The sequence below is a fragment of the Protopterus annectens genome, chromosome 6.part1 (genome assembly GCF_019279795.1).
Source record: "Protopterus annectens isolate FY-2018-M chromosome 6.part1, PAN1.0, whole genome shotgun sequence".
NCBI classification, from domain to species: Eukaryota; Metazoa; Chordata; order Ceratodontiformes; family Protopteridae; genus Protopterus; species Protopterus annectens.
This window is the reverse complement of record NC_056738.1, coordinates 70,258,801-70,285,143: the sequence shown is the minus strand read 5'-3', so window position 1 is coordinate 70,285,143 and position 26,343 is coordinate 70,258,801. Positions and strand designations below refer to the sequence as shown.

The window sequence follows — 26,343 nt, the reverse complement described above, 5'->3', positions numbered from 1 at the left end:
ATTTAGTTTTGTCCAAGTCTTAACTGGCAATGTAAATCAAGGCAAGGTGACATGTATTCTCCTTTGTTAATGAAACTAGAAGTGAAAATTGGTAAGCTCAATAGACCATTCCTAAGTGTGAATCTTCTCTGAACCACAATATCATTAGGAACTAACCCTTCTAAACACAAGATAAGTGAAAGAGGAGCGCAGTAAAAAGCTTAAAATGCAGACATCCTTCAAGCTGAATTGACAACTACCAGAAAGTCTATCAAAACACTAATTTTAGATCTGCTGCTGGCTCAAAATGGTGGTGGTGGGGTACCAGTGACAAAGGATATGGATCTCTAATTGGGGGGGGGGGGGGGTCTGAGAAGCCATGTACCTTTTAGAAAGGCCTTAAATTTCAGGGGTGTAATGGGACCGTGTCCCACATGAAAATCAGAAATAGCTGTGATCTAAACTTTAATGGTAGAGTGAAGTTGTCGTTGCTTGTTAGGGATCGCCACAGCGGAACTCCGGTCCGCTAATGATTGGCAGTAGATTTTTATGGTGCCGAGTTGCCAGCCCGACACCCAACCTTCAGCGAAGGCACACCCATTCACGCATGTCTTTGGAGGCCACTCTTATCGCAGGGAGGAAATGCAGACTCCACACAGAAGGCATTCCAGCCGAGAATTGAACAGGAGAACCTCTTGCTGTGAGGCAATAATGCTACCGCTGCACCACCGCAGATTTTTAATGGTAGAATTAAGTCCTGTTTGAAAAAAAAAATCAAAAATAGAACTGAATAGGGGCGGGAGAGAGATCTATACCCTTAAAGGAAGCCCAAGGAAAAAGCATCCATTTAATGGCATAAACCTTTCTAGATGAAGGTTTCCATGAGGAGGACAAGAGGTGAAGAACTCGTTTAGACAGTTGGAGATCTCTGGCCATGGCTGAAATTGAAGAAACCATGTGGTCATTTTCAGGTAGTCTAGATTTCAGTAAGGCTGGCCTAAGGGATAAGAAATCATCTGGAGAGAGATGCCTAGTATCCATGGCAGGCGATGATGAGGTCATAACAAGGGAAAAACAAAACATTTCTGGGCCAGAAAGGGGCTAGGAGGATCACTTTCTCTGCAACGTACTGCTTTCTGAAGGAATCCAATTAACAGTGGGTTAGGGGGACAATCAATCATACAGGAGACCCAGGGGGCCAGGCTTGCAGAACAGCGTTTCTCAGTGAGCGCCCCTTCAGGGGGAATCCGGGCAAAGAAGGTGCTGCAGTTTGTGTTGAAGGGACTACAAAAAAAAAAAAAAAAAAAAAAAAAAAAAGGAAGATGACAGCATCCTAGCAGAGGAAGTTTCATGCAGCTACCATTGGATTGATACACCACTCAGAGGCAGCAGGATACTTTAGCTCAAACTGTTTGCTAGGACACTGGAGTTCCCCAGGTGTGCACTGTCACCAGAAAACATAGTAAAATCATTGCGCAAAGCCACACCCTTGTGGCCTCTCAACATAACAGACAAGAATGTTCCCTCACTTCCATTTGTTCAAGTACCAGAGTACAGAAGTGACTGAATCATAACCTTTGGGTATGACATTCTGAAAAGCCTTCAATGCAAAAAAACTGCCCTCATCTCCAAAATACTGGTGTGTAGATGAGCCCCTTACTGAGATCATGTACCCTGGATTATCTTTCCTTCAAAATGCCCCCCTCCCAACCCTAGGAGAGAGGCATCCCATGGTTAGTGGCCTTGGAAGAGGGTAGGACAAAGGAGTGACCTGCTGAGAACAGAGAAGACAAAATCCATCAGTTTTCCCATCATATAGGTAAGATGAACGGAAAAGGACACTGGATCAATGAAGACAGACCACAGAGGACAGCATCCATTGGAGAACTCAAATGCCAATACCTTGCTAGAGGAATCATACAGATAACCACAGCCATTTAGCCCAGAAGATACAGTATCAACTGAACCAGAGGTCTTTGAATATGAAGACTGATTGGCCAGTGACTGTAGAGTCAATAACCTTGAGTTGGGAAGTTCCACTAAATGTTGGGTTGAGTCCAGGTAGCACCCTATGAATTCTAAAAAATGAACTGGTTCCAACTTTGACATCTCCAGAAGTATTGTAATATTCAAGGACAGACACATTTGAAAATAAGTAGTCCCTTGCATGGATTAATGACCAAGTAGCCAGTCATCCAGATAAGGAAAGATCAGTATTCCTTGCTGCCTGAGTCGAGCACTTGGTTAACACAAGGGAGCTGTCATAAGGCCAAATGGTAGTGCTCAAAAGTGAATGACTAGTTCCTAGCCTGAGGTGCAGGAACCTCTTGGAATGCTTCTCTATCTTTATGTAGCAGTAAGAATCTCAGTTCCACTGAGCACATCCAGTCATTCTCCCTCAGAAAAGGCAATATGGGCTAATTCACAATCTGGAATTTGTTCCATTTGACAAAGTTTAATTTGCTTGGGTTCAAAATAGGTTTGAGGTCCCCTGTCATCTTTGACACTAAAAAGAGCTTCAAATAGACTCCAGATCTTCTCTGTCTGGTGGGACCTTTTGGATAACCGTTTGAAAGCAGCTTTTGAATTTTTAATGCTGCCTCTCTCCTGACTGGACAGAACTTCTGGAAGGCATTTTTGCTTCAAGCTGGGAATGTACGAAATGGAATAAAATAGCTTCTGGAAATTATGGCCTTCCAAACTTGACTGCAGCTTCTAGTCCACCCCCAACAGACTCCACAGCAGTCGGGGAATTTTTCAAGAGCAGTGAAAGGGCTTCCCAGAGAAAGTGCCTCTGAAGCCCTGAAATTGTAGACTGCCCATGTGCCTTGGGTGGTGACCATTAGCACTGCCCCCCCCCCACCGGGGGGGGGGGGGGACTATCACTAACAGCATTCTGAAAAAAAAAATGGATATTTATTTCGGAAAAAAAAATCTTCCTCCTCTACGATGCCTTGAAAAGGTCCTTTGAGTTTTAGAAAAATGCACTACCACAGCAAACTTTTTCCCTTCTTGTGTACTCCTAGTAAGCACGTCCTTCACTTTGAAGCCAAAAGTGTGGCATCAGAGTGTGCAAGACTCCATAAAACATAAAATTCTGCAAAATTGCAAATGCACATCCAAGCATTCCAGCAAGGTGCAATGCTGGTGCTTGCTGCACGTGCTACCACATGTGCTGTACCATCTATTGTGTTTGAAATAAGCATGAACTTGCTGAATGCATGAACATATTGGACACTGATTGCATAGTGGACAGCAGAGTCTCCAGGCTCTGCAAAGATCTGAGATCTGAATGGCCATCAGCTTAGAAGATTCTGAAACTAGATTTTTGAAGCCTTGTTAAAATGTGCCATGTAATTCACTGCATAAACAGCAAATATGTCTGAGACATAGGTGTGCTTGCCAAAAAAGTCCAAGGCCCTAGAGTGGGGGATGAAAGTACAGTTGTGTACACTTACCATAAACATAGAGAGTGTATTCACTGCTGCAGTCATCACATCTGGGTTATCTGCCTGCAGGTAGCCCTCAGCCGGCCTGAATACCAGAGTCTTCGGATTTCTGCATCGGATGCTGTCACTTCTTTCTTGATGTCAGGGGGTATAAAACATGCAGCCGATGCCATTACATCAGATTTTCTTGCCCCAGATGTCAGGTGCCCCCACAATAGGACGTAATTGCATGGTAAGGTAAACCCCCATCAAAAAGCAAATACACAAGAAAAAATAAATATGCCAACAAAAAGGAACGGTAGAGCCAAGAGATGTCAGGGGGCTGGAGGGAGGGTAACCAGGACTGCAACAGTGAATACACAAACATCTACATTTATGGTAAGTGTACACAAATGTACTATGTTCTTTGTGTTTCACTGTTGCAGTCATTACATTTGGGTAGATTCCCAAAGCTATGGTTGGGATGGATTTATACAGCATTAGGACCAGCTATAAGGCCCTGCAAGACGGCAGTGGCAAAGCCAGCTCTGGATTTAGAGAAAATTGATAAAGGATAACGCTTGGTGAAAGTATGAACTGAAATCCAGGTAGCCGCTTCCAGAATATCCCTGGTAGGAACACCTCTGAGAAAGGCTGTAGAAGTAGATGCAGCCCTGGTGGAATGAAATCTGATCCCCAGGGATAAATTTTCCATGGTTCTTATAGCAGAAATGAATGCAATGGCTTATCCATTTGGAAATGGTTTGTTTTGAAATAGCCTTTCCCTCTGCCCCTGCAGCAAATGCTACCAGCAGTTCAGATTTTCTTTGAGGTTTAATCCTGTCCAAGTAGAATCCAAGTGGTCTGTGCACATCCAATTAATGCAGAAACTGCTCCCCTTTGTTCTGTGGATTGGGAAAGAAAGTTGGCAAATAAATGGACTGACTAAGAGTCACACTAGATACCACCTTGGGCATGAAGGATGGATTGGTCCCGAGTGACACCCTGTCCGCATGAAAGATGATGAAAGGCTCCACTGCCATAAGGGCCTGTAACTCCGATATCCTTCTAGCTGAACTGATTGCTAGAAGGATGGCGGTTTTCCAAGAAAGAAACTAAGTCTGCAGTAGCAGATGGCTCGAAAAGAGGAGCGAGTTTCTCCAATACAAAGTTAAAGGTCCCAGGCAGGGGTTGGAGCTCAGGGGTTGGAGCTCACCTGGGTGTTTTTGGCCCCTCTGAGGTTCTGCTTGAGCAGAGGATGAGAGAAGAAGGGAGGTTCTGTGTTATAATGAGCTGAAATGGCTGAGGCGTGGATTTTAATGGAGGAAAAGGACAGGCGCTTGTGAAGCATCTCAGTTAAGTATTGTAAAATCTGACGTAAATTGGGCGCTGCTGTGCTCATCCCTCGAGATAGATTCCAAGCACAGAATCTTTTCCATTTGTCAGCATAAGATTTTCTAGTACTAGGTCTTCTCGCCTCCAAGATAACATCCATCACAGGTTTGCCGAGGGATGCTAAGGGTGAATTTAAGTGATTAGCCAAGCTGCAAGGTTCAAAGTTGGGAGCGGAGAGTGCAGAATTTGGTTCTCCTGCCGAGACAGTAAGGAAGGTGTCTGAGGCAGGTGCCATGGAGAAATTTGTGATGCACTGCGCAGGAGTCTGTACCAGTGCTGGCATGGCCAGTCTGGAGCAAATCATTCTTGGTTTGTCCTGTTTGAGTTTTATAAGAACTTTGGAGAGCAGTGGCAGAGGGGGAAAGGTGTAGACTGATAGGTTTTTCCAGCTGAATGACAGAGCATCCACTTTCCAGGCTTTTTTTGTGAGGAGTCCTTGTGCAAAAATTTATTCAACTGGTAGTTGTGGGGGTAGGCAAATAGATCTGTCTGGGCTCCCCAATTTGCTTGTCAACATGTTGAAAAACCGTGGTTCCAGTTTCCACTCATGTGGGTCCATGAGATTTCTGCTTAGTCCGTCTGCCAGTGTATTCAGTTTTCCTGGCAGGAATTGAGCTTGTAGTTGCATTTGGTAGCTCAAGGCCATGTTCCACAATGCCATGGCTAGCCTGCAGCGGGGATAGGAATGTGTACCCCCCTGCTTATGTACCACATAACCGTGGTGGTGTCCGTCTTTACCATTAGTTGCCCTGGATGAATGCAGCCCTTGAAGGCTGTCAGTGCATTCTGTACAGCTAACATTTTTTTTGATTGATGTGTAGGTGCATTTGATTCGGGTTCCATTTGCCCTGAATGCACTTCCCTGCCAGGTGAGCCCCCCATGCATAGTCTGATGAGTCTGTAGTCAAGGTCTGGACGGCAGGGTGTAGTGTGAATGACAGTCCCTTGTTTTGGTGGCAGGCCTCTGCCCAACATAGAAACTCCAGGCATAGGCAAGGTACGATAGGAATCATCGTTTCCAGGCTGTGGCAATGTTGGCGCCATAGACTTTTTAAGTACCACTGAAGTTTCTTCATATGCAGTCTTGCATATGGAATTAGAAGAATGCAGGAGGCCATGAACCCAAAGCTTGCAGCATTTATCTTGCAGATAGCAGGGTTTTTGTGGCCACTTGTTTGAAGTTACCAAATGAATTTGCTTTTCTGGCATGAGGAAAGCCATCTGGGCAGTTGCATTCAAGCTTGCACCCATGAATGTAATCTGTTGAGAGGGTACCACTTGTGATTTTTCGTTTATGGTGTACCCTAGACAAGTTAGAACCCTTTGCCAGATTTATTTATTTATTTTATTTATTTCCAGTTTGATAACCAGGGAGGTCCACTGGGCCCAGAGGGCCCGTTTTCAGTGGAGGCCCGGGGAGAAAAGCTCCGCATTACATACAATTAGAACAAATATAGAGTTTTACATTAAGGTCTGGAGAGAAAAGCTCCTTATTACATACAGTTAAAACAAACATACGTTTATGTAATTCTACATACAATTATAAAATGTTTTAGAAAAGAAAGTATAATTATATATGGTGTTGTACCAATTTGAAGGGGAGCACAAAGAAAGGGAGAAAAAGTAGGGAGGAAAGTAACAGAGAGAAGGGTGAGAGAGCTATGTACAGTATTTACGTCTGACATTCTTTAGATTTCAGACCGTGGAAGTTGTGGGGAAGAAAAGAAAAGAAAAAAATAGCCAGTGCATGAGGGAGTAAATGTATAAGTGATACTAAGAGGGGTTAGGTAGGAAGCAGAAAGTAAGGAAGAAAAAGTAGCGAGAAAAATAACAGAGAGAGGGGAGAGAGAGCTATGTACAATATTTACATCTAGGCATTCTTTAGATTTCTGACCAAGGCAGGTGTAGGGAAAGAAAAGAAATAAATAGCATGTGCATGAGAGAGTAAATGTATAAGTGATATTAGAAGGGGTTAGGTAGGAAGCAGAAAGTAAGGAAGAAAAAGTAGCGAGAAAAATAACAGAGAGGGGAGAAAGAGCTATGTACAATATTTACATCTGGGCATTCTTTAGATTTCTGACAATGGCAGGTGTAGGGAAAGAAAAGAAAACAGATAGCATGTGCATGTTAGAGTAAATGTATAAGTGATATTAGAAGGAGTTAGGTAGGAAGAGTGCAATTATATTTCCAGTTTTGGGAGAGGTGGGAGTGGAACAGGGATTTGAAGAGTTCTAAGCTTGAAGTGATTCTTAGCAAGGGAGGGAGGGAGTTCCATTTTTTGGCTAGAGAATAGGAAAGGAGAAACTGGCCAGGGGGACATTTTGGTTTATATACAGAAAGAACATTTTGTTGGGCAGATCTAAGGGGTCTGTTTGGAGTGTAGAATTGTAAGATATTAGTAAGAGCGGGGCATGCAGTAGGTTTAAAGATTATTTTGTGGGCTGTAGTAAGCTGTAGGTAGACAAGTTGGTTAGGAAGCTCAAGCCACTTTAGCATATTGAGAGAAGTGCAATGATGGGAGGAGTGTTTAGATTTACTAGCAAATTTAGCAATTTTGTTGTAGCAGCTTTCTAGTTTTGATGAGATGGTAATAGAAGGATTGGTTAGAAGTGGAGTACCATATACAATAGTGAAGGGAGAAAATAAGTAGAAGCTAGAGTTTGCCTTGTAGATGGAGAAAGTGAGCGTTTCTATATAACATACGTAGCTTCTGATGTTTTTTTTTTATGTTAAGTTGGACGTGTGTATCGAATTTCAGGTGTTCATCGATAGTGACCCCAAGAAGTTTAGCAAAAGGGGACAACTTCTATAGAGGAGTTGGCATGGCTGAAGATATTGAAGGATTGCTCGTCAAGTGTGACAGTTTTTGAGGGAGAGAAGAGAAGAATTTTGGATTTATTGGCATTAAGTGAGAGATGGTTTTGAAGCATCCAGTGCTCGGTAGTTGTAAAGGCCATTTGGGTTTTTGTCAGGAGCTCAGTGAGACTAGGAGCAGAGCAGACTAAAGTGGAGTCATCTGCATATTGCACTATTTTAGTGTTAGGAATGTCAGTGTGAAAGTCATTGACAAATATATTAAAGAGCATAGGTCCTACTATGGACCGGTGGGGGTAGGAAGGAAAGTAGAGATACCAGTTTGCCATTTCACGGTCTGGGATCTGTTAGAGAGATAACTGTGGAACCAGTTAAGGCAATTTTGAGAGAGATTAAGGTTAGAGAGAGGATTCAGAAGGTGGGTATGAGAGATTGTATCAAATGCTTTGGATAGATCAAGGGCGATGGTGGAAACAATATCTCCAGAGTCACGAGCAAGGTTTATTATGTTTAAGAAAGAGAGGAGAGCAGTTATAGTACTATGTCCAGGACGGAAGCCATGTTGGGTAGGGGTAAGGAGTTGATTATTTATGAGGAAGGGCATGAGTTGGAGATGGATGCATTTTTCGAGGATCTTTGAGATTGGTGACAGAATGGCTATGGGTCGGAAGTTGGAGATGTTATTATTTTTGCCTCCTTTGTGGAGGGGCAGGATATAGGCTGCCCGCCACAATTTGGGGACATACGATTCCTGTATGGATCTGTTAATGAGACTGCTGATGGGAATGGCAATACCATCTGCGGCAAGCTTTAGAAAGAGTGAGGGAATACTGTCAGGGGCGTTGGAGCATGGCTTAAGTTTAGAGAGTAGCTTTTTGATGTAGGAGGTTGAGATGGGTTTTAGATAAAAAGTTGGTGGAGGATTGGGAGTGGGGGGTTTATGAGAGGAAGGGGCAGTAGGATTGAGAGGAAGGGAGGAGACCTGGTTGGGGAAGGTCTTAGTGAGTTCAGCTATAGAGTTAGTAAAAAAGGAGTTGAAGAGGGTAGCAATTTCTTTATCAGTTTTTTTGTTGTCAGGGCAGGGATTAATTTTGGTATCTGGATACAGAAGAGAGAGTTAATGGAGTTCCAGAATTGTTTGGGATTTTTGAGTGGGTAGACTGAAGTTTAATACAATATGATTTTTTGTCTTTTGTAACAAGCTTTTTGGTTAAGTTACGGAGTCGTTTATATTTTTGGAAGGTAACAGGGTGTTTATTTTTGTTATAAAGTTTCCAGGTTTTATCTCTTTGTAGCATGAGTGTTTTGGTGTCTTTAGTTAGCCATGGTGTGGAGTTGGATTTTATTTGTTTTATTCTAGGTGGGGCTTGACTGTTTAGGATGCTCAGGAAGGTTGTATTGAAGGAATCTATGGCTTTGTCTAGTGGAAGAGTTTTTTTAGGTTGTCCCAGTTTGTTAGTTTTAGGGTTTCAGAGAAGAAGGGTTAAAAGTTGCAAGATTACGAGTATGGGTATATTGGTGTTGGTGAGGGGAGGAGTGGGTAGTTCGGTGAATGATAGCAGGGAGATGATCACTTATGGTGTCTGGTAATAAACCAGCGTATGAGATATTATTTGGGTGGGAGACTAAGATCCAGTCCAGAGTGGACCCTGGGGGGTTGTTTCGATTAGGTCTGGTAATATCATTTATTAGTTGAGTGAAATTAAGAAGATTGATAGATAGGGAGGGACTGTTGCTGTTGATTCTATTCCAGTCAATATTCACATCACCTAATATGTATGTTTCAAGCTTAATGTTAGCAGAGGCCCATAGAAGGATGTTTTCTAGAGTGGTAGTATTGTTTCCAGGGGGGATATAGATGGCCATGACACAAATACTTTTATAGTTATTCAGTTTAAGAATTCCTATGACTAGTTCAGCATTGCTGAACTGAGGAATAGGGTTTTGGTAAGGAGAGATATTCAGTAGGCTAGTATAGATTAAGGCTACTCCTCCTCCTTTTTTATTTTGGCGGTCACATCAGAGTGCTTGAAAGCCACGGGGTAAAATCTCAGTCAGTAATGTGGGGTTGTAACCATGTCTCTGAGACTGCTACTATATCTGGTGTAGTATGAACTAGCCAAGCATGAAAGAGTGCTATTTTGTTTTTTTACACTCTGGGTGTTAATGGTAATTAGCTTGAGGTATTTATGGTTGGAAGTATTTGGAGAGATAGGGGGAGGGCGATTGCCATTAGTCTTTGATCCAGGGTTGGGGTGAATGTCTCCTGCTAGGACAAGGCAGCTAGAGGAAGAGAGAAACCAGACTTATGGTTTGTAACTTGTTATTTGTGTGTACAAAAGTATTACTTTTGGTGTAAGATGCTTAGTTGAATAGACAAGATGGTTTAGTTTAAAATAGTGAAGTGGGTTAGGTTGTATTAGCGAGGGAGATATGTTGTGAAAGTGGGAAGAAATGAAGTTGGGATGGTGGAGAATAGTAGAGGTATGGGAGGAGAAAAAGGGGGGTAATTTGAAAGAGGAATAGGAGGTGGCATTGAAGGTAGTTGCTAGGAGAAGAATGCTTATAGAAGAGATAAGAAGTGTATGTGAGAGTGGAGGAGTCATTCTTAACTAGGGTAGAGAAAATTAGGAGGAGGCAGTAGGATTATAGGTGAGAAATTATGTGAAAAGGGAATAGGGTTAAAGTTGAGAGTACAGGAAGGAGGAGGATCAAGTGAAAAGGGAATAGGGTTATAGTAAAGAGCACAGGAAGGAAAAGGATACAGATAGGGGAGGGATTGGTTAATTGGTCAATGGTGGGAGGGCGAGGAGTAGTGATATGATTGGCTCAGAGGAAGGGGAGGGGATCCAGGGTAGGAATAAATGTAGAGGTACTGGGGGTGGGTGGGATGTGGGGGTAGGGTAGGGAAGCGTAGCAGGGCAGACCTAAAGGACAGTCACAGCAGCAGGAAGGAAGGTGAGGAAAACAATCAGTAAAGTTGAGAGCAAGTATAAAGGAAGGTAAGTAGGATGTAAAGGAAGAGATGTGTAGATGTTAGTAATAAAAATAGACAGGCTGTACGATGAATACGGTCTGGGATACGAGTGAAGAAGTGGCGAGTGACAGACTAAGGGATTATAAATCTATAGGTGGAAAAATAGTGAGAGAAGTGTTAGAGACAGGTAAAGACTGCCATCTAGTGGATAAGAACAGACATAGCACAGAGTGGAGAACACAGGAGAAGATTGGATGTAATAAGAAATTCAGAAAGGTTTGAAGAGAAATAGCTACAAAAAGACTAGGATAATCAGGTTGGGGGCTTCAGACTAGAAAAAAGCAAAGTAGAGAAGAAGAAAAGCAAAGTAGAGGGGGTATGGCTGCTGGCTATTCTGGTAGATTTACACTACAGACCTAGCAAGTTATTCAACAAAATCATTAGAAAGAGGAGGGAGGTAGAACCTCATTTGACATACTTCTGTAGTTATCTTGGAGTACAGTTCAAAGACCACTTTTGTTTCCCAGGGTGGAGTAGGACAAACAGGTTATGGTAGTTGAAAGTTGTTGGTCTTGAATGAAGATGATTTAGAAGTATGGCCTGGTTTTCTGCCTGAATTAGACCACCATCCAGGTACGGATATATTCGAATATTTCTTTGTCTACAAAATGCAGTTACTGGAGCCAGGCACTTTGTGAATACCCTGGGCGCAGTAGACAAGCCAAAGGGCAGTGCAGAGAACTGATAATGCCAGTAGCCTGCTTTGAAGCGTAGGTATCTTCTGCAAGATTCCCTGATTGGGATATGCAGGTAAGTTTCTTTTAAATCTAGAGTTGCCAACCTGGCATCCTTACCTAGCATAGGAAGTAACTGGTGAAGAGTCAGCATCTTGAATTTTGGAATGCCCAGAAAGGTGCTTAGAGTAGACAGGTCCAGAACTGGATGCCATGAATTGTCTTTTCTGGGTACCAGGAAAAGCCTGGAATAGAAACCTTGTCGCTTTTCCTCTTCTGGTACCGGTTGAATAGCCCCCAAGTTTTAACAGGGAAAGTACTTGTTTCCCCGAGCCTCTGGCCACTGATTTGGGGGCAGGTCTGGCCACCAGTTTGGTGTTTGCAATGTGTGGAAATGAAATCTGTATCCCTGGGACACTATTTAAAACCCATTTGTCCTGGGTTACGAGTTCCCAGTTTTTTGCATGAAGAGCAATCTTCCCCCCAAAGGGGCGGCTAAAAGGTAAGTGCTTGGCAACTTTAAGGGAAAGTCATTGAGACTGTTTACCATAGGGGGGTGTCTTGGTATTTCCAGATTTGGAAGTAGAGGCCCCCCATTGCTTAGTTCTGAGAGTCCCTTGGGACTGAAGCCTGGTACTTTTGGTGTGTCTGGGTTTGGCTTGAGAGGATCTGGAAGGAGCTGGAAAGGACCAATTCTTAGTAGGCCAGTGCCTACTAAATCTTGGAGGTTGCACTTGTAAGAAATCTTTCACAGTTTGCACAGATTTAGCTTTATCTTCCATCTTTTTTAGAACTTCTTCAGCCTTATTGCCAAACAGACTGTCCTGATTTAAAGGAGCATCCAACAATTTTGCTTCAACATGATCAGGCAGAGATTGCCCCTTAAACCAAGCATGCCTTCTACGCACAGACCCAGTAACAGCAGCCCTGCAAGAGGCCCCTAAAGAATCAAAACCACATTGTAAAGTAGGTTTTCCAACTTGTTCAGCTGAATGCAGTAAATCCTGTAAATCTTTATTTCCATACAGTCAGAAAGCAACATTATTTTGTTTAATCAGTCCCATAATATGCTGTTGATATTTTAGTATATGAAATTGGCAGTTTAAGGCCATGATTGCCAAGGTTGCAGAAGTATAAACCTTTTTACCCCATATATCCAGCGCCCTGGAGTCTCTATCAGAAGGAGTAGGATTTTTAGCAGTAGAAGCCTTAACGCCCTTGGGCCTGTAAGAAATGGTTTCTGGGTCTGCAGCAGAATGTTTGAAAAGGAACTTGTGGGACTCAGGAACCCTGTAGTATCCGTCAGGTTTACTAGGAGCCGGAGGAAGGGAATCAGGGGGCCATACTGGATTCTGAAAACACATCAACAATGTCTAGTACAGGAGGTATAGCCAAAGACCTATGCTGGGGTAGAAAAAGGAAATCCCTAAGCCTCTTTTTAGATTCAGAAAATTCCTGACTTTCCCAGTAGAAATGCTCCCTTAAGGTATGTAAAGTTTCCCCAAAAGAAAAGTCCTCAGGGGGGGAAGCAGAGGGAATGGAATCCTCTGCATCAGAATTCTCATAAGTAGGAATGGACAAATCCAGGTCATTGGAAGAATTAGAAGAAGAAAAAAAAAAAAAAAAGAGTCCTGATCAGAAGATTCAGTCAAGCTCAGTCCTAGGCCTCTTAGAAAGGGAGGGGGGGTGTTGACTATCCCTGATTAGAGTAATAAGACCATCAGCCATTTTTATCATTTGTTTTTTTTAGGTATAGGGGCCTGAACATGTGGCCTGGGCATTGTTTTTTTTTTAGACATAGATAGTTAGGCCTTAGAACAGAAGGAGTCAGTTTAATATGAAAGTCTGTAGGCATGAATACACCATCAGAAGCCGGTGCCTGCACAGCGGCTCCGGACCCATCCAAGGTAGAGACATCCACAGGTTCCATAGGTAAAGTATCTTGAGGCATACCTGACTCCAAACAGGTCTCAGTAGAGGCCTGAGAGTCAGAAGTAGCGGGCATCAGGGACCTCACTGAGTACTGGCGACTGGCTTAGGAGAAGCATCGTCGGCAGTTTTGGACCTCAACGGCCTTTTTCTTTGCGTTTTTTTTGAATTTCTGTAGTCTGATGGCTAACCAACGTCATTTCTGGATAATTAAACAGAGAACCGAAATATTTACAGGCAAAAATGTACCGATGACTGACAGTGCGCTGATTAAATAAAGCACAAAACTGACAGCAAGGTACGTCATGGTCAGGGCTAGGCAAGGAATACAGTACAAATGAAAATCTTTATGAGGTATTTGCTTCTCATAAGTAATGCAATTATTAACATTTACTGACATCGGTAAGGAGCAAGAAAAAGTTTCCCCAACGGGGTACTTAGCTTTAAGCTGAAGACTTTGGTTCTGAAACTCTAAAACGAAAATTTTAGGAGTTGGCCGACCGGCACTAGTGAACTGCTTCTGCTTCGGGCACCGCACGGCAAGAAAGACTGATGTAATGGTGTCGGCTGCATGTTTTATACCCCTGACGACCTGACGTCATGGAAGAAGGGACAGCAACCGACACAGGACCCAAGACTTTGTTAATTAGGCCGACTGAGGGCAACCTGCCAGCAGACTACCCAAATGTAATGACTGCAACAGTGAAACATGAAAAACATCACAGCTAAAACAAATTCATTTTTTGCAAAAAAAGTTATTTTTCTCACTGTTATTGTGGAAGACCACAAATGCCTGGTTCACCATTATCACCCGAATTCACAAGATCCTTTTTGCAGGGGTAATTACAAGCAAGTCTAAGACAGAAACGTCAGCAAGACAGGCTGCTAACTGAAACAGGTCCAAGGTCAGCTCCTCAAAAGACAAAACTGAAGTATCAAGTGGGAGGGATAGCTCTTCTAGGTGGTCATATGTGAATTCCTCCCTTTAAAATGCTCACATTTATTTCCATAACAGGAAGGCAGGCTTTATCTAAAAATACCTAAGTAAGGATAAAGGGTACCTCTAGCTATTCAGTCCTCGTGCTTGCCCCACATCTTCTCCATTTCACCATTGAATTAGGCTGCCTGGCCTCATTAAAAAAGGTTAACATGACAGAAAAGGCATGAGGGAAGGCACATTAACCTAGCCCATTGGCCTTGGACCGTTCAGACTTGAATGACAGGGCTCCAAGTCCTCTGGCTGAGGACATCTGTCACCAACTACAAGAACAGAGGTCCACTGGCCATCTACACTACTATCGGGAGCTGGTATTGCTTGGGTTAAAATGAAGATATAGATGTTCATGCATCCCATTCTCAACTACTCAGGAAATGAAAGGTGCTGGAGAAAAGATATTCAGGTGCTAATGTCACCATGGGAAGAGACACCAATCCACCTGACCCAACTGCAAAGCAGCCTTGTGTAGTAAATAGGGTTGGTCAGCTGGGGAAGTGAGCAAGTCCACCTCAGGACTTTTTTTTTTCTTTATCAAATGCAGGCAGTGGTCATGCTCAAACTCCATTTGTGGACCCCCACCACTGCCTTGCTTGGGGTCACTGGCTATTTTGCTATACTATGAAGCTGATACTGGTATAGTGTGGAGATCAGGGTGATGCAAGTCAGACGTAAAAACTGTACAGCAAACACAGCTTTGCACTTCACTGCTTATGTCCTACACAACCTGCATCATTTTGAAGGATGCTCGTTTCTCTTGCTCCTTTAAGGCATTGAAAATTAACAGGGCTGCCAAAATCCCCACTGATGTGCAGACTCCTCCCTGCTGAAGACCAACATCCCTGAACTGCTGGATGCCCTATGTAAAATCTGAGGTATAAGTGGTCAGAGATTGTAAGACCTCCCATCAGACAAAATAGGTTCCCTTTGTTCTGGCACACCTGGTCTGCCCACCAAATGAAATCTCACTGGAAGCAGGGCAGCCAGGGACAAATCTTGACACACCCCAGGAACCGCAGAGTCCCAAGTACAAAACTGGCAGCATGCTCAAAGCATTGTAGCCCAAAGCCTACAGGAAGTCTCAGGCCATCGCACTTTATACTATTCTTCCACAAAAAAATCCTAGGGTAAGAAACTTCTCTTTCGATCTTCCATGCTGAAGACCACCCCTAACAAAATCATTTCTGTGGTGTAGCTTGAGTTCATAGAATAGTACCAGGTAATAGAAGATAGATCTGGGGAGGATTTGAGTCTATGTATCCATTTAATTAGGTTTACCTTGAAGGTGCCAAGGGTGCTAGTCTAACATGTAGTGAAAGCTTGTACCAGACACAAAGGATATGAAGTCGGACAGTGTCTTGCATATCTGTTGATGGCTAAACTCCTTTAACCCAATACATGGAGCCATTTATTCTCTAAAGGAATATTTCAAAAATGGTTGGTTTTTTCGTGGCTTGAATGGCTAGACAGATCCCCACACAGAAAAATCTATAAGAATCAGTCTGCCTCAAAAAAAAAAAAAAAAAAAAAAAAGTAGCTTCAAATGTAGTTAAGTTAGGAACCTCAGATCTCTCAAGTCGAGAGAGAGATGCTAGGCCAACTGTGCCAAGGTTAGAGGATAAGGAGGCCAAGAATTAAACAGTCAACACAGAAGGGGAGGAGATAATCAAATCATTCTATAGAGATGTCACCAGGAACATAGTATTCCAGTGGAAGTTAGGAGTGAAGAAAGTGATAAAGATCTGGAAAGAGGTTTTTTGTCCAACAATAGTTGGAATCGGGGACAAAAACAGCACCTTGGAAGAAAGTTTTGTAATTTTATAATAAAAAAAAAAAAGAGTAAAAAAACCTTAAGATCTACCTTAATACAGATCAATTTCTTTTTAACTGTGATAGTGTTTGAAGTCTATATTACCTACAAAGAAAGGCATAGGTGTTGCCAGACAGGGTAGATATGGAACAAAGTAGTTTCACGGAGGGTAGAACTAAATGGAAATTTTATAGAACTAAGTAGTTTGTAAATGGAAAAAGGAGTGTAATTTATAGGAAGGACTTTAGTGGTGTACAATTCAGAAATCTAATGAAAAAGCTTTACAATGGCTTGTATTATTTTTCTGGAACTGTGTACCCATGTCATTGATAAACTTATGTCAATTTAATAAAGGCGTTTAAAAAAGTAGTTCCAAATATAGCTGTATGGAATAATAACCATCATACGCAAGTTTAACAGACTGGTTAGAAGCATGGATGGTGAAAATTAAAACAGTCTTTAAAAAAAGCAATACTAACAAATGTTTGATACAACTCATCTAAACTGTGACTAACCACACAACTTAAAATCTAATTGCACAAACATGTTGGCAAAGATATCATGAAACAGGATCATAGCTCAACTGTTTGTGATGATTCTGTCCAGGCACATGAAACTGAATATTAAAATTTCACACAAAACAGGCTATTATATACAAGACAAACATCTCCGTTCAAAGAATATTAAATATGTAATTTATGACTAAAAATACTTTCAAAATTATAGGCATAAACTATAATTAAAGTTTAAAATATCCCCCTTCTTGTTGGGAAGCATTCTCAACCAGATCTAGAATAAAGAACTGTTATAAAAGGGAACACTAAACCTGAAGAACTGTAAAAATGCATATTTGTCCTTGTTGGGAAAAGGATGTCACTATAGTATAACAAGTTTAAAAATGAGAAGGCAACTGGGTACGGTTATACACAGCCAAACAAGTCATAAATTTCAACACAAACAAATTTACTGCCTTCTCATCTACTGCAGAGAAAAAAAGAAGTTATGCCTTACCATAACGCTTAGTCTGAGTTGTCGATCTTCACCAATCCTTGACATGGTCTCTGTTCCAAACCTCGGAACAGACTCTGCCACATCTTCCAGCTCGCGCTCTCCAAATTTGAGCCAGGCACGATCCATACTGCTCTCCTCTGAAATTACCTCCAATCGAGTTTCTCAAAAAAGTAGCAGATAGGCATAATAAATCAAGGCCAGATAAGAGTCCTTAAGAAACTAGCTAAGGACTAATTCAGACTATTAAGAGTCTCAGGATGGGGGAAGGAGGGTGGGGATGTCAAGGACTGGTGAAGAGAAGACAACACAGATGGAACTTTATGGTAAGACAACTTCTTTATCTGATGTGATCAACCTTCACTCAATCATTGACAGTGGGACAGAAATCCCCAGATACTTTAGCCTTGGGAGGTCTCATGCAAGAATATTCCTAAGCACCACAGAGCCAAAGGATGATTGTCCCCTCGAGACGAGATCTAATCTGTAATGAGTGATAAAAAGGTATGAAGAGAAGACCATGTGGGTGCTGCACATGTCGTCCAAAGATCCTCTGGCATGAAAAACTGCAGATTTTGCCACTGCTCTTGTTGAATGGGCTTGAAATGGTTTTGGAAGTTGGGAGTCCTTTAGAATGATAAATGAATGTGATGCAGTCTCCAAGCCATTTAGCCAAGGTAACCTTAGAAACAGGATTACCCAGATGGAGGGAAGAGAATACCACAAATTGATTTGATTTCCTAAAATCCTTAGTCTTGTGAAGATAAAAACGTAGTTGTCTGTGCATGTCATTTAAATGAAGGGCATATTTCCCATTATTAGAACATTTGGGGGAAAAAACTGGCAATTGTAGCGACCGACTAATGTTGGTTTTGGAGACAACCTTTGTCAAGAAAAGACATTAGTCCAAAGTGCAACTCTATCTTTGTAAAATATTAAAGCAGGGCGGTTCGCATGATAGGATCTGAAGCTCAGATACTCTTCTGGCAGAAGTGATAGCCACAAAAATAAAGTCTTCCAAGACAAATGTTTTAAGTCACAAGTTGCTGACTGTTCAAAAAGGGTCATAGTAAGGGCCTGAAGAACAGTCAGATCCCAAGGAGGAGTAGGTTCTGTAAAAGGAGGTCTTAGCATTAGGAGTCCTTTTTGAGAATACTTTACAAAGTTTGTGACACATTAGAAAAGTACCATTCAGTCCTGTATGAAAGTTCGAAATTGATGCTAGATAACTGTAATCGTAGATGTAGAGGAACAAATTGGTAAAGCGTAGCTAAAAAATCCAAAACTTCATGAATAGGACTGGTATAAGGGTCCAGTTCTTTGTCCAGTGCCCATTTAGCAAATTTTTCCCATTTGCTTTGATACAGTTTCCTAGTAGAAGGTTTGTGTTGAGCAACAATAATTCATTGGAAAGGAAAAGAAAGAAAAGGATGCCTGGCAATCATGGGACTTGATTATTAGCTCTGATGAAATCTAGCTGTTGAGAAGGCTGAAGTTTGGACTTTACAAAATGTATTGTTATGCCTAGAGATGTACGGTGTAATCTCTTGCCTGTTCAAAATGAAGCCTGGCGGTAGCAGCAAGGAGCCAGTCATTGAGATATGGAAATGCTCAAAATTTTTGCAGCCTTGGATGAGCTGCTACCACTGCCATACAGATGAACACCGTGGGGGCTGCGGTGAGGCTAAAGGGCAGCACCCTGACTTGGAAATGACTGGCTCCTAGCTGGAACAGCAGAAACCTCCTGGAGCTCTTTCCCATTTTTATGCGGTGATAAGCATCTTGGAGATCTACAGAGCACAGCCTGTTGTCTTTGTCCAACAATGAAAGTATCGACTGAACAGAGAAGACCCAGAATTTGGCTTGCTGAACTGGCTGAGATCCAAGATGGGTCTCCAGTCTCCCATTTTCTTGGGAACTAAAGAACCTTGAGTAAAGTCCAGATCCTGTTTCGTCTGGTGGGACATTCTAGATGACTCTTGTCAAGCAGTTTTTGAATTTCTAATACTGCTGCTTCCCTGTGACTGGGTGGTATGCCTGGGGATTTTGTCTGGAGTTTTGGAGGTAATGGTAAAAAAATTCTATAGCCTCTGGATATTCCCTGCACCCATTTGTCCATAGTTAACATTCGCAAGGCAGATTAGTGCAGAGAAAGTCATCCCCTGACTGCCTCCAGAAAAGAGCAATTGGGCCCCCCCCCAATCAGGGGTGCTGGTAAGGAAGTACCAGAGAGATTCTCTGGATCCCTGATTTTGCAGTCCATTTCAGACTCTGGGGCACCATCTTCCAGTACTTCTCCCTCTGCTCCAGGAAAGTCCATGCCAGGTGAATCTTGGAAAGGCCTCTTGGATTTTTTTAAACCCTAGTCTCCCACTTCTCTAGTTTCTAGAGTACGGTCTCTGAGGACTGGAGAAATGTACTCCTATGGCAGAAGAGGGTCTTGCCATCCTGTTCACATCTGGCTAGAGTGTCTTTACCTTGGGACCAAAAAGGGTAGATCCATCTAACAGAGCGTTTGTGGATGCTTTAAATAGCTTTGCAAAGTAACACAAGTGCATCCAGGAGTGCCTTCTGAATCTATGGCTGAACCCACTGCCCTGGTCGTCCATTCAGCTGCGTGAGCAATAAGCCTCATGGACGAGTTAGAGATTGCATCAAGGGTTGCAAGCTGAGAGAACTTGGTCACAAACCCCCTTCAGCCACTGCTCAAAGAGGGTATCTAAAAGCTCTGTGATCAGATCCCTCTGTAATCAGGTAAAGTGCACCATATAGTTCAAGGACCTGAAAGCAAAGGTCGTGATAGCATAAACATGCTTCCCAAATCTATCCAACATCCTAGACTCCTTGTTAGAAGGATGGATAGTCGGACTTTACTCAGCAAGTTCCTTTTTGGTGGCAGCCGCTATCAATATGGCTTCAATGGGAATCCGTTTGGACCAGTGTGGTTCATCTTTAGGGGCTGCTAAGATATGATCAGGTCTTTTTGGTATAAGCTCTATGCAGGTGGGCATCTTCCACCCCCACTGAGCGATCAGCTTAATGAGATCATCAGCAGGCAGACAGATCCAAGGAGTACAGGGCTGGGCATGAAAAGCCTCCCAAGTAAACGGATTCCTCAGAAGTAGGTTGGAGGACCAGCCACCCCTGTGTTTCAGGATTTCCCTGAAGGAATCATCATTAGGGGTGACATGGGATATCCTTCCCCTCATCAAAATCGGCATCTCCAATGAAGGACTATTCCGGGGAGTTCAGGTGCTTCCTCTTGCACTTCTTCACAAGGACTTACTCATGGGGATGATCCGGGGAAGTATTTGAAGAGATCACTTACATGGGTGTCACACCTGGGACGTTTGAGCCCTCTGTTTGGAGATGGGATGCAGAAGTCTGTCCTGACAGGGATGTCCGAGTCCCCAATGGCCAAAGCCTTCTCCGTGATCCAGAAAGCCACCAACCCCCACCCCATAGAAAGATGGGAGCCCGAAACAAAAAGAGACTCCTCCTGAACTAGGGTCACACCCCGCACTGAAGGGGCAGCCCCTGGAACAGAAGCCTGAGTTGAAATTACAAAGGCCAAAGCACCGAGGGACATGGATGTTTCCGAAGGAAAGGAAAGCAGTCCATCTACCTCGGACTCTACTAGGGAGAATCTAGACCTCAAGAAACCTCTGGTGCCGAATGCTCGGAGGAACTCAAGACCGCACTCGGAACCAGACAAGAGGATGCTACCACACCAGAGTATCGATGCCCGGTGTCAGAACAGAGGGCTCCAAGGACTCGGCAAGAGTTAGAGGAGGAGGGCATGGAGGGATCATAGATTGGCTGGTTCAGACACCAACATGGCTAAGAACAGAAGACAATCCCCTCGCTGTCAGAAGCTGATACACCAGTCTTAAAAAAAAATCAGCCTCAGACAGACTTATTAGTAGACAGAATCGAAGCAAAAGGAGACTTGGGCGGTCTCACTTAAAAGGGCTTGGTGGCACATCTTTTAAGGGGGTCAATAGTAGGCGAGTAAGCTGCTCTTGAGAGTGCAGTCTATCCTGAATGTTTCAGCACTGAAGAAAGAGCAGGTGCCGAAGAAGTAGCTGCTGGCTCTGATGGAGATTTATCTTTGGAACAAGATGAACATCCAGTGCCAAAGAGCTCCTGGGTACAGAAATTGATTTTTGTAATTTTCTTGACAGTTCTGAAGAACTTGGAACCAAAGAAGATATTTTCTTTGAAGGAGAAAAAGAGGAGGATGAAGATGTGCTAGCTTCAGTCCTGGACTAAGAAACGGCCTCGTCAAATCTACATTTAAGGATTCCTGTCAAAATTAACATGCTCTTTCTCTCAGTTAAACTAGGGTTGAAAACCTGTGACAGACTGAACAGTCTTCCTGGAGATGAATCTTTCCCAGACAATATACACACAAGGTATGCCAGTAAGAGTTGGGCATTTTACCCTGACACTTCTGGCACCTTTTAAAACTGGAGGTGCCCTTATAAGACTTAGTAAAAAGTTGTTTTTCAGCCATAATGAAGAATTTAACAATAAACTCTCACACACTAGCGACAAGGAAGAAACAGTGAAGATAATAAGGATAAAGAGATTGAGATAAACTCAGGAAAACTGTCCACAGTCTGAGGCAAAACTACACTTTATAACAAGTAAAATACCTCAGAAGCTGGCACAACAAGGAGACAAAACCAATAGTTCAAATCAGAAATTCCTTTTTCATTAAAAAACTACTTCGATATATACAATCCATAAGTCTGTAAAATAGGAAAACATTAAGCGCTTTTGTTCGTCAAAATAGTGTTAATCAGTCGAACTTCATTAGAATAATGGTGGAATGAAATCAGAACTAGTGTCCTCCCTATGTAATCTAATTAAGGATGCTTCTTCTAACATAAAGGTGCTCATTGAGGATAGGGGGCATGTCTTCCTGTAATTTAACTTGCCATCTCAATTCTTCAACTTCCAGAAGGGGATTGCAGTCAGCAAAAGGCAAAGACACAAGTTCAAAAACCGCAAAATGGAAAGTACTGCACTGTGCATTATTAAAAGCACGTCTCTAAATGCTAGTCTGTGTTCTTTAATATGATCACTTAATTTCCTTGTGGTTTTTCCACATAAAACACTTTGCAAGTCTCGCACACTGCAAGGTAGACTTTATTCTGGGAGTTACAATTAAAAGCTTCTTGAAACCGAATCTCTAGTTTGCAATTTTGTAAATAAAAAAAAAAAACCCTTTAGCAATGAAAGGGCAGCGCACACACACTTGCGACAGTAGAACATACTTGTACGCAGTGTAGGCAGACTGGTAATCGAATGGGTATTCTTTTCAAAAGCTGAGTTCAGGGACAGTCTTTCTATGGCAAAAGCTAGGACTGGGACCCAAGAATCTTTACAAATCCCGGCTACAGTCAATTTCCCAGTTCAGGGACAATCTCTCTCTAATAGTACCTCCATCAAGCGAGATGGAAGCGGGAATCTGGAATTCTCATTTGAGGAACCTACGGGTTTAGTGCCGAAACCAGATTTAAGGATGGAAGGAGATTTGTTTTGCCTGTGAACAATATCCGGGAGAATATCATTAACAAATTTTTCTGGGAAATGTTTTTCTAAAAGTTACCATTTAAGAAACTGTTTAAAGAAAATATCATTCTCATTCACAATCCTGCTAAGTAGCACTAAATGCCCCTTAACTATATTCCTCTTCATAAAAGAGGAAGGCTGGCTAGACAAGTCTAAGTAGTTAGGAAAAGTACTCTGTGAACGGTGGAAGAAACCCGGCCAAACTAATGTCAAGGAAATTAACTGCATTCCCCTAACCCAAAATGGTAAAACCCAAGAAACTGATACTCTGGCTAACCCTATCAAGAAAAATATCAATTATACATGTACAGCTATAAAGACATTTTTATATATATATATATATATATATATATATATATATATATATATATATATATATATATATATATATATATATACACACACACATATATATACACACACAAACACATATACATATATTCTGAAAAACACTACCCAAGATGGATGAAGTACGAATAAAATATATCCACAATCCAAAACTCCAGTTCAATAGGCAATAAACTTGTAAAAAAGCTTTTATTCACGAGTGAACGTTAGCGCTATCGCGGCATGCCCGCTTCATCAAACGTTACAAAACACTACTCATAGAACAATCCTTATAACAGTTTGAAAAACGTCATTTCCCATTCTAATTAATTAAAACATACAAATCACAAGCTTACGCTAAAATGTTAAAATCTCCAAACATATAAATGCATAAGTAACTAACAATAATTAATGAACAGTTATTAAGAACCTAAACAAATTATCACAGCACTCCAATAAATTAGAAACGTATATGAGAAATATAAAATATAAAATACATATCAAGATATGGTACTACTAATATTCTTATCCGACCATAATACTGATACATCCAAAATTATTGGACCCAACCTAAACTAACTTACACTTAATAGCTAAAGAATCATGTGTATTGACATACATCCAACACTAAAAATGCCTATTTACTTAATGGATCTGGCTTTTAAGGCTGGCCTTAGGGGTACACATTCATTCAGCCCCCTCCCACGATGTGATCCTAGTCTCAGGATCCATTCAGTTTCAGAGAGTTCAGTTAAGTTGACAATATCACCACCCCTCAAGTTACTGGGCTGAACATGTAACACCTGAAACATAAATTTATGATTGTTGTATTCTAGTAGATGCTTAGCAACAGCACTGCATGCATCCGATCTAGCATAGCAGTATAGGTGATCCCTCACCCGCTCCCGCAGTGACCTGTTAGTCTTCCCCACATAAAATACAAAACAAACCTGGCAACATGCCATGTATACAAGATTCCTAGTGGTACAATCTGCACTACATTTAATCTCCCATAGCTTACCATCATTTGGGTTCCTAAAGAATCTCGACAAATCTATATAATCACATTGGGCACAAGACCCACATCTCCTAGTACCAAACTCAACTGAAGAACTATCCCGAAGTTTCACGGCACATAAGTCCGGAAAGCATAAATGTTGCTTAAGATTTTTAAGGTTGTTGTAAACATAACGCGAGCAGTTACCAACAATGTTTCGAGTATCACTATCTGTTATAAGTATATTCCAATTGTCAAGCAACGCTTTCTGGACTGTCACTAAGTTCATAGCATAAGGAAGAATCACAGGTAACTGCAAAGTGGAACTCGTCCTATTAGGGTCAATTCTCATTACCCTATTTGCAGAGTAATAAGGTCTCCCTTTAGTATTCCTAAGTCTATCCACTTCATCACATACAGAATTCAACACTTCTTGCTTATAGCCCCTTCTAAGGAAACTATCCTTCAATTGCTGAACTTCAACGCGAAACTTTGCATCATCAGAGCAAAGACGAGATAGCCTCAACGCTTGGCCCTTGACTATATTTCTGAACACACCAGGCTGATGCATACTATCTACAGCTAAATATGTAGCTCTGTAGCAATCTTTCCTATGTATGCTAGTATTAAAAATACCAGACTCCTTATAGACCATTACATCCAAGTAGTTAATACTAACCTTGGAATGGTCCATTGTAAATTTTAGAAAGCCATCTAAACTGTTGACTTACGATATAAATGCTTCTAGTTCTACAATGGTGCCACGCCATAGGAGAAAGAGGTCATCGACAAATGATGGATTGGATAAATCGCTATGGTAACAACTTACTTGCCCAGAAGAGGAAGAAGTTAAATAGGGACAAGAATGATTTTGAGTCTAATCATGTCTTTGTTTGGCCCAGGACTATGGCCTCCGTAAAAGAGGCAGTGGTACGTGTGAATGGACCTGTAGTGCAGCATCCTGTATTTAAAGGGGATGGTTTAGTGGGAAGAGTTAATGCTAATGTTGAGAACATCGTGATTCCAGATGAACGCAGACAACTGTCATTGGAAGATCATGACAGTGCTGCTACTAATAATGGTGTTGATAAAATGAACTCGGGGTTGTTGAGCCCCAAATCTGTTACCTCGTTATACTTTACACCAGCGGAGGATCGGGTTACATCTGTGGAGTCAGCTGATGCAAGCACGTCACAGACAAGTACTGTGGTGAGGCACAGGATACAGTTGGAGAAATTGAAAGTAGGGGAGTAGCAGGATTTTCCTCTGGTCCCGCTCCCGATACGTACGGGAAGTAAGAGATCTATAGATCACGACTTCGATCAGGGAGCCAAGCGGGCGGATTACAAATGGGACAAGCACTATCAACCGCAAAAGCAGAAATGGAGGCAACTTCATTAGTATGGAATATCTCCAACTGTGATTTATCGAGAGAGGAGATGTCGCTCCTGGAGAAAGGCTTGTCGTTTATACCTACCAGGAAAGCAGGTATTAGTGACTATCTTTTAGCTATTAGACTCTTTGTTAGAAATGTTAATCTTAAACTCATTTTTGACAATTCCGTATGCACTACTGAAAGTTTGTTTTAAACGCAAGAGTATTGTTAACCCCAGGCTGCCACCAAATTTGGACTTATTCGTCAAGGCAGTTGAAAAAGATTTGTATCAAGGTATGGGTTCTATTTCGTCAGACTTATTTAATAATTCTGACTGTATGTTGAATGATGCACTTTCAACATTAAAAGGCAACCCTGACATTGTTGTGCGACCAGCCGATAAAGGCGGTCTGATGGTTGTCATGGACAAGAAATATTATGTTGATTCTATGCTGACTATGCTTAATACCAGTGCCTATGAGCCGACGACGCTGGACAAGATAGAGGATTGCTGTGTTAGTATACATGGAACGCTTAAAGATTGTTTATCTTTGGGTGTGTTGACTAAAGATTTATATGATTTTTTTGAGGTCGAGTTTCCCATCATACCACGTATCAATGGACTGCCTAAAATCCACAAACATGCATATACTCCTCCTTTTAGGCCCATTGTGGCAGGAGAGGGATGGGTCACTCAGCCCATTTCCATATATTTGGACCACAAACTCAAGATGGTTTTGAAGCAATTTGATTATATCTTGAATGACACTGGACAATTTTTGGCTGATTTATACTCTTTTATTGACAGTATAGATTATGCAAACGACTTGGAGTTAGTTACCATAGACGTTATCTCAGTGTTCACTTGTATACCTAATGATGATGGTGTGGGTATGGTAAGGAAGTTGCTGCAAGGGTTATTTAATGATGTTGAAATAGATTTATTAACCCTTTTCATAGAAACAGTTCTGGAGAACAATTTTTTCATGTTTATGG

At 41.9% G+C, this 26,343-nt stretch overlaps 1 protein-coding gene across 1 annotated transcript in view; it reads right to left on the bottom strand.

Annotated features, from left to right (window-relative positions):
• SSB (small RNA binding exonuclease protection factor La) overlaps positions 1 to 17,197 on the bottom strand; it is a 742,287-nt gene extending 725,090 nt beyond the window's left edge. Inside the window, exon 1 of the mRNA XM_044075347.1 lies at positions 17,072 to 17,197. Within this exon, the coding sequence (XP_043931282.1) occupies positions 17,072 to 17,197 (126 nt within the window). The remainder of the gene's footprint in view (positions 1 to 17,071) is intronic.
• Between the last annotated feature and the right edge of the window lie 9,146 nt (positions 17,198 to 26,343).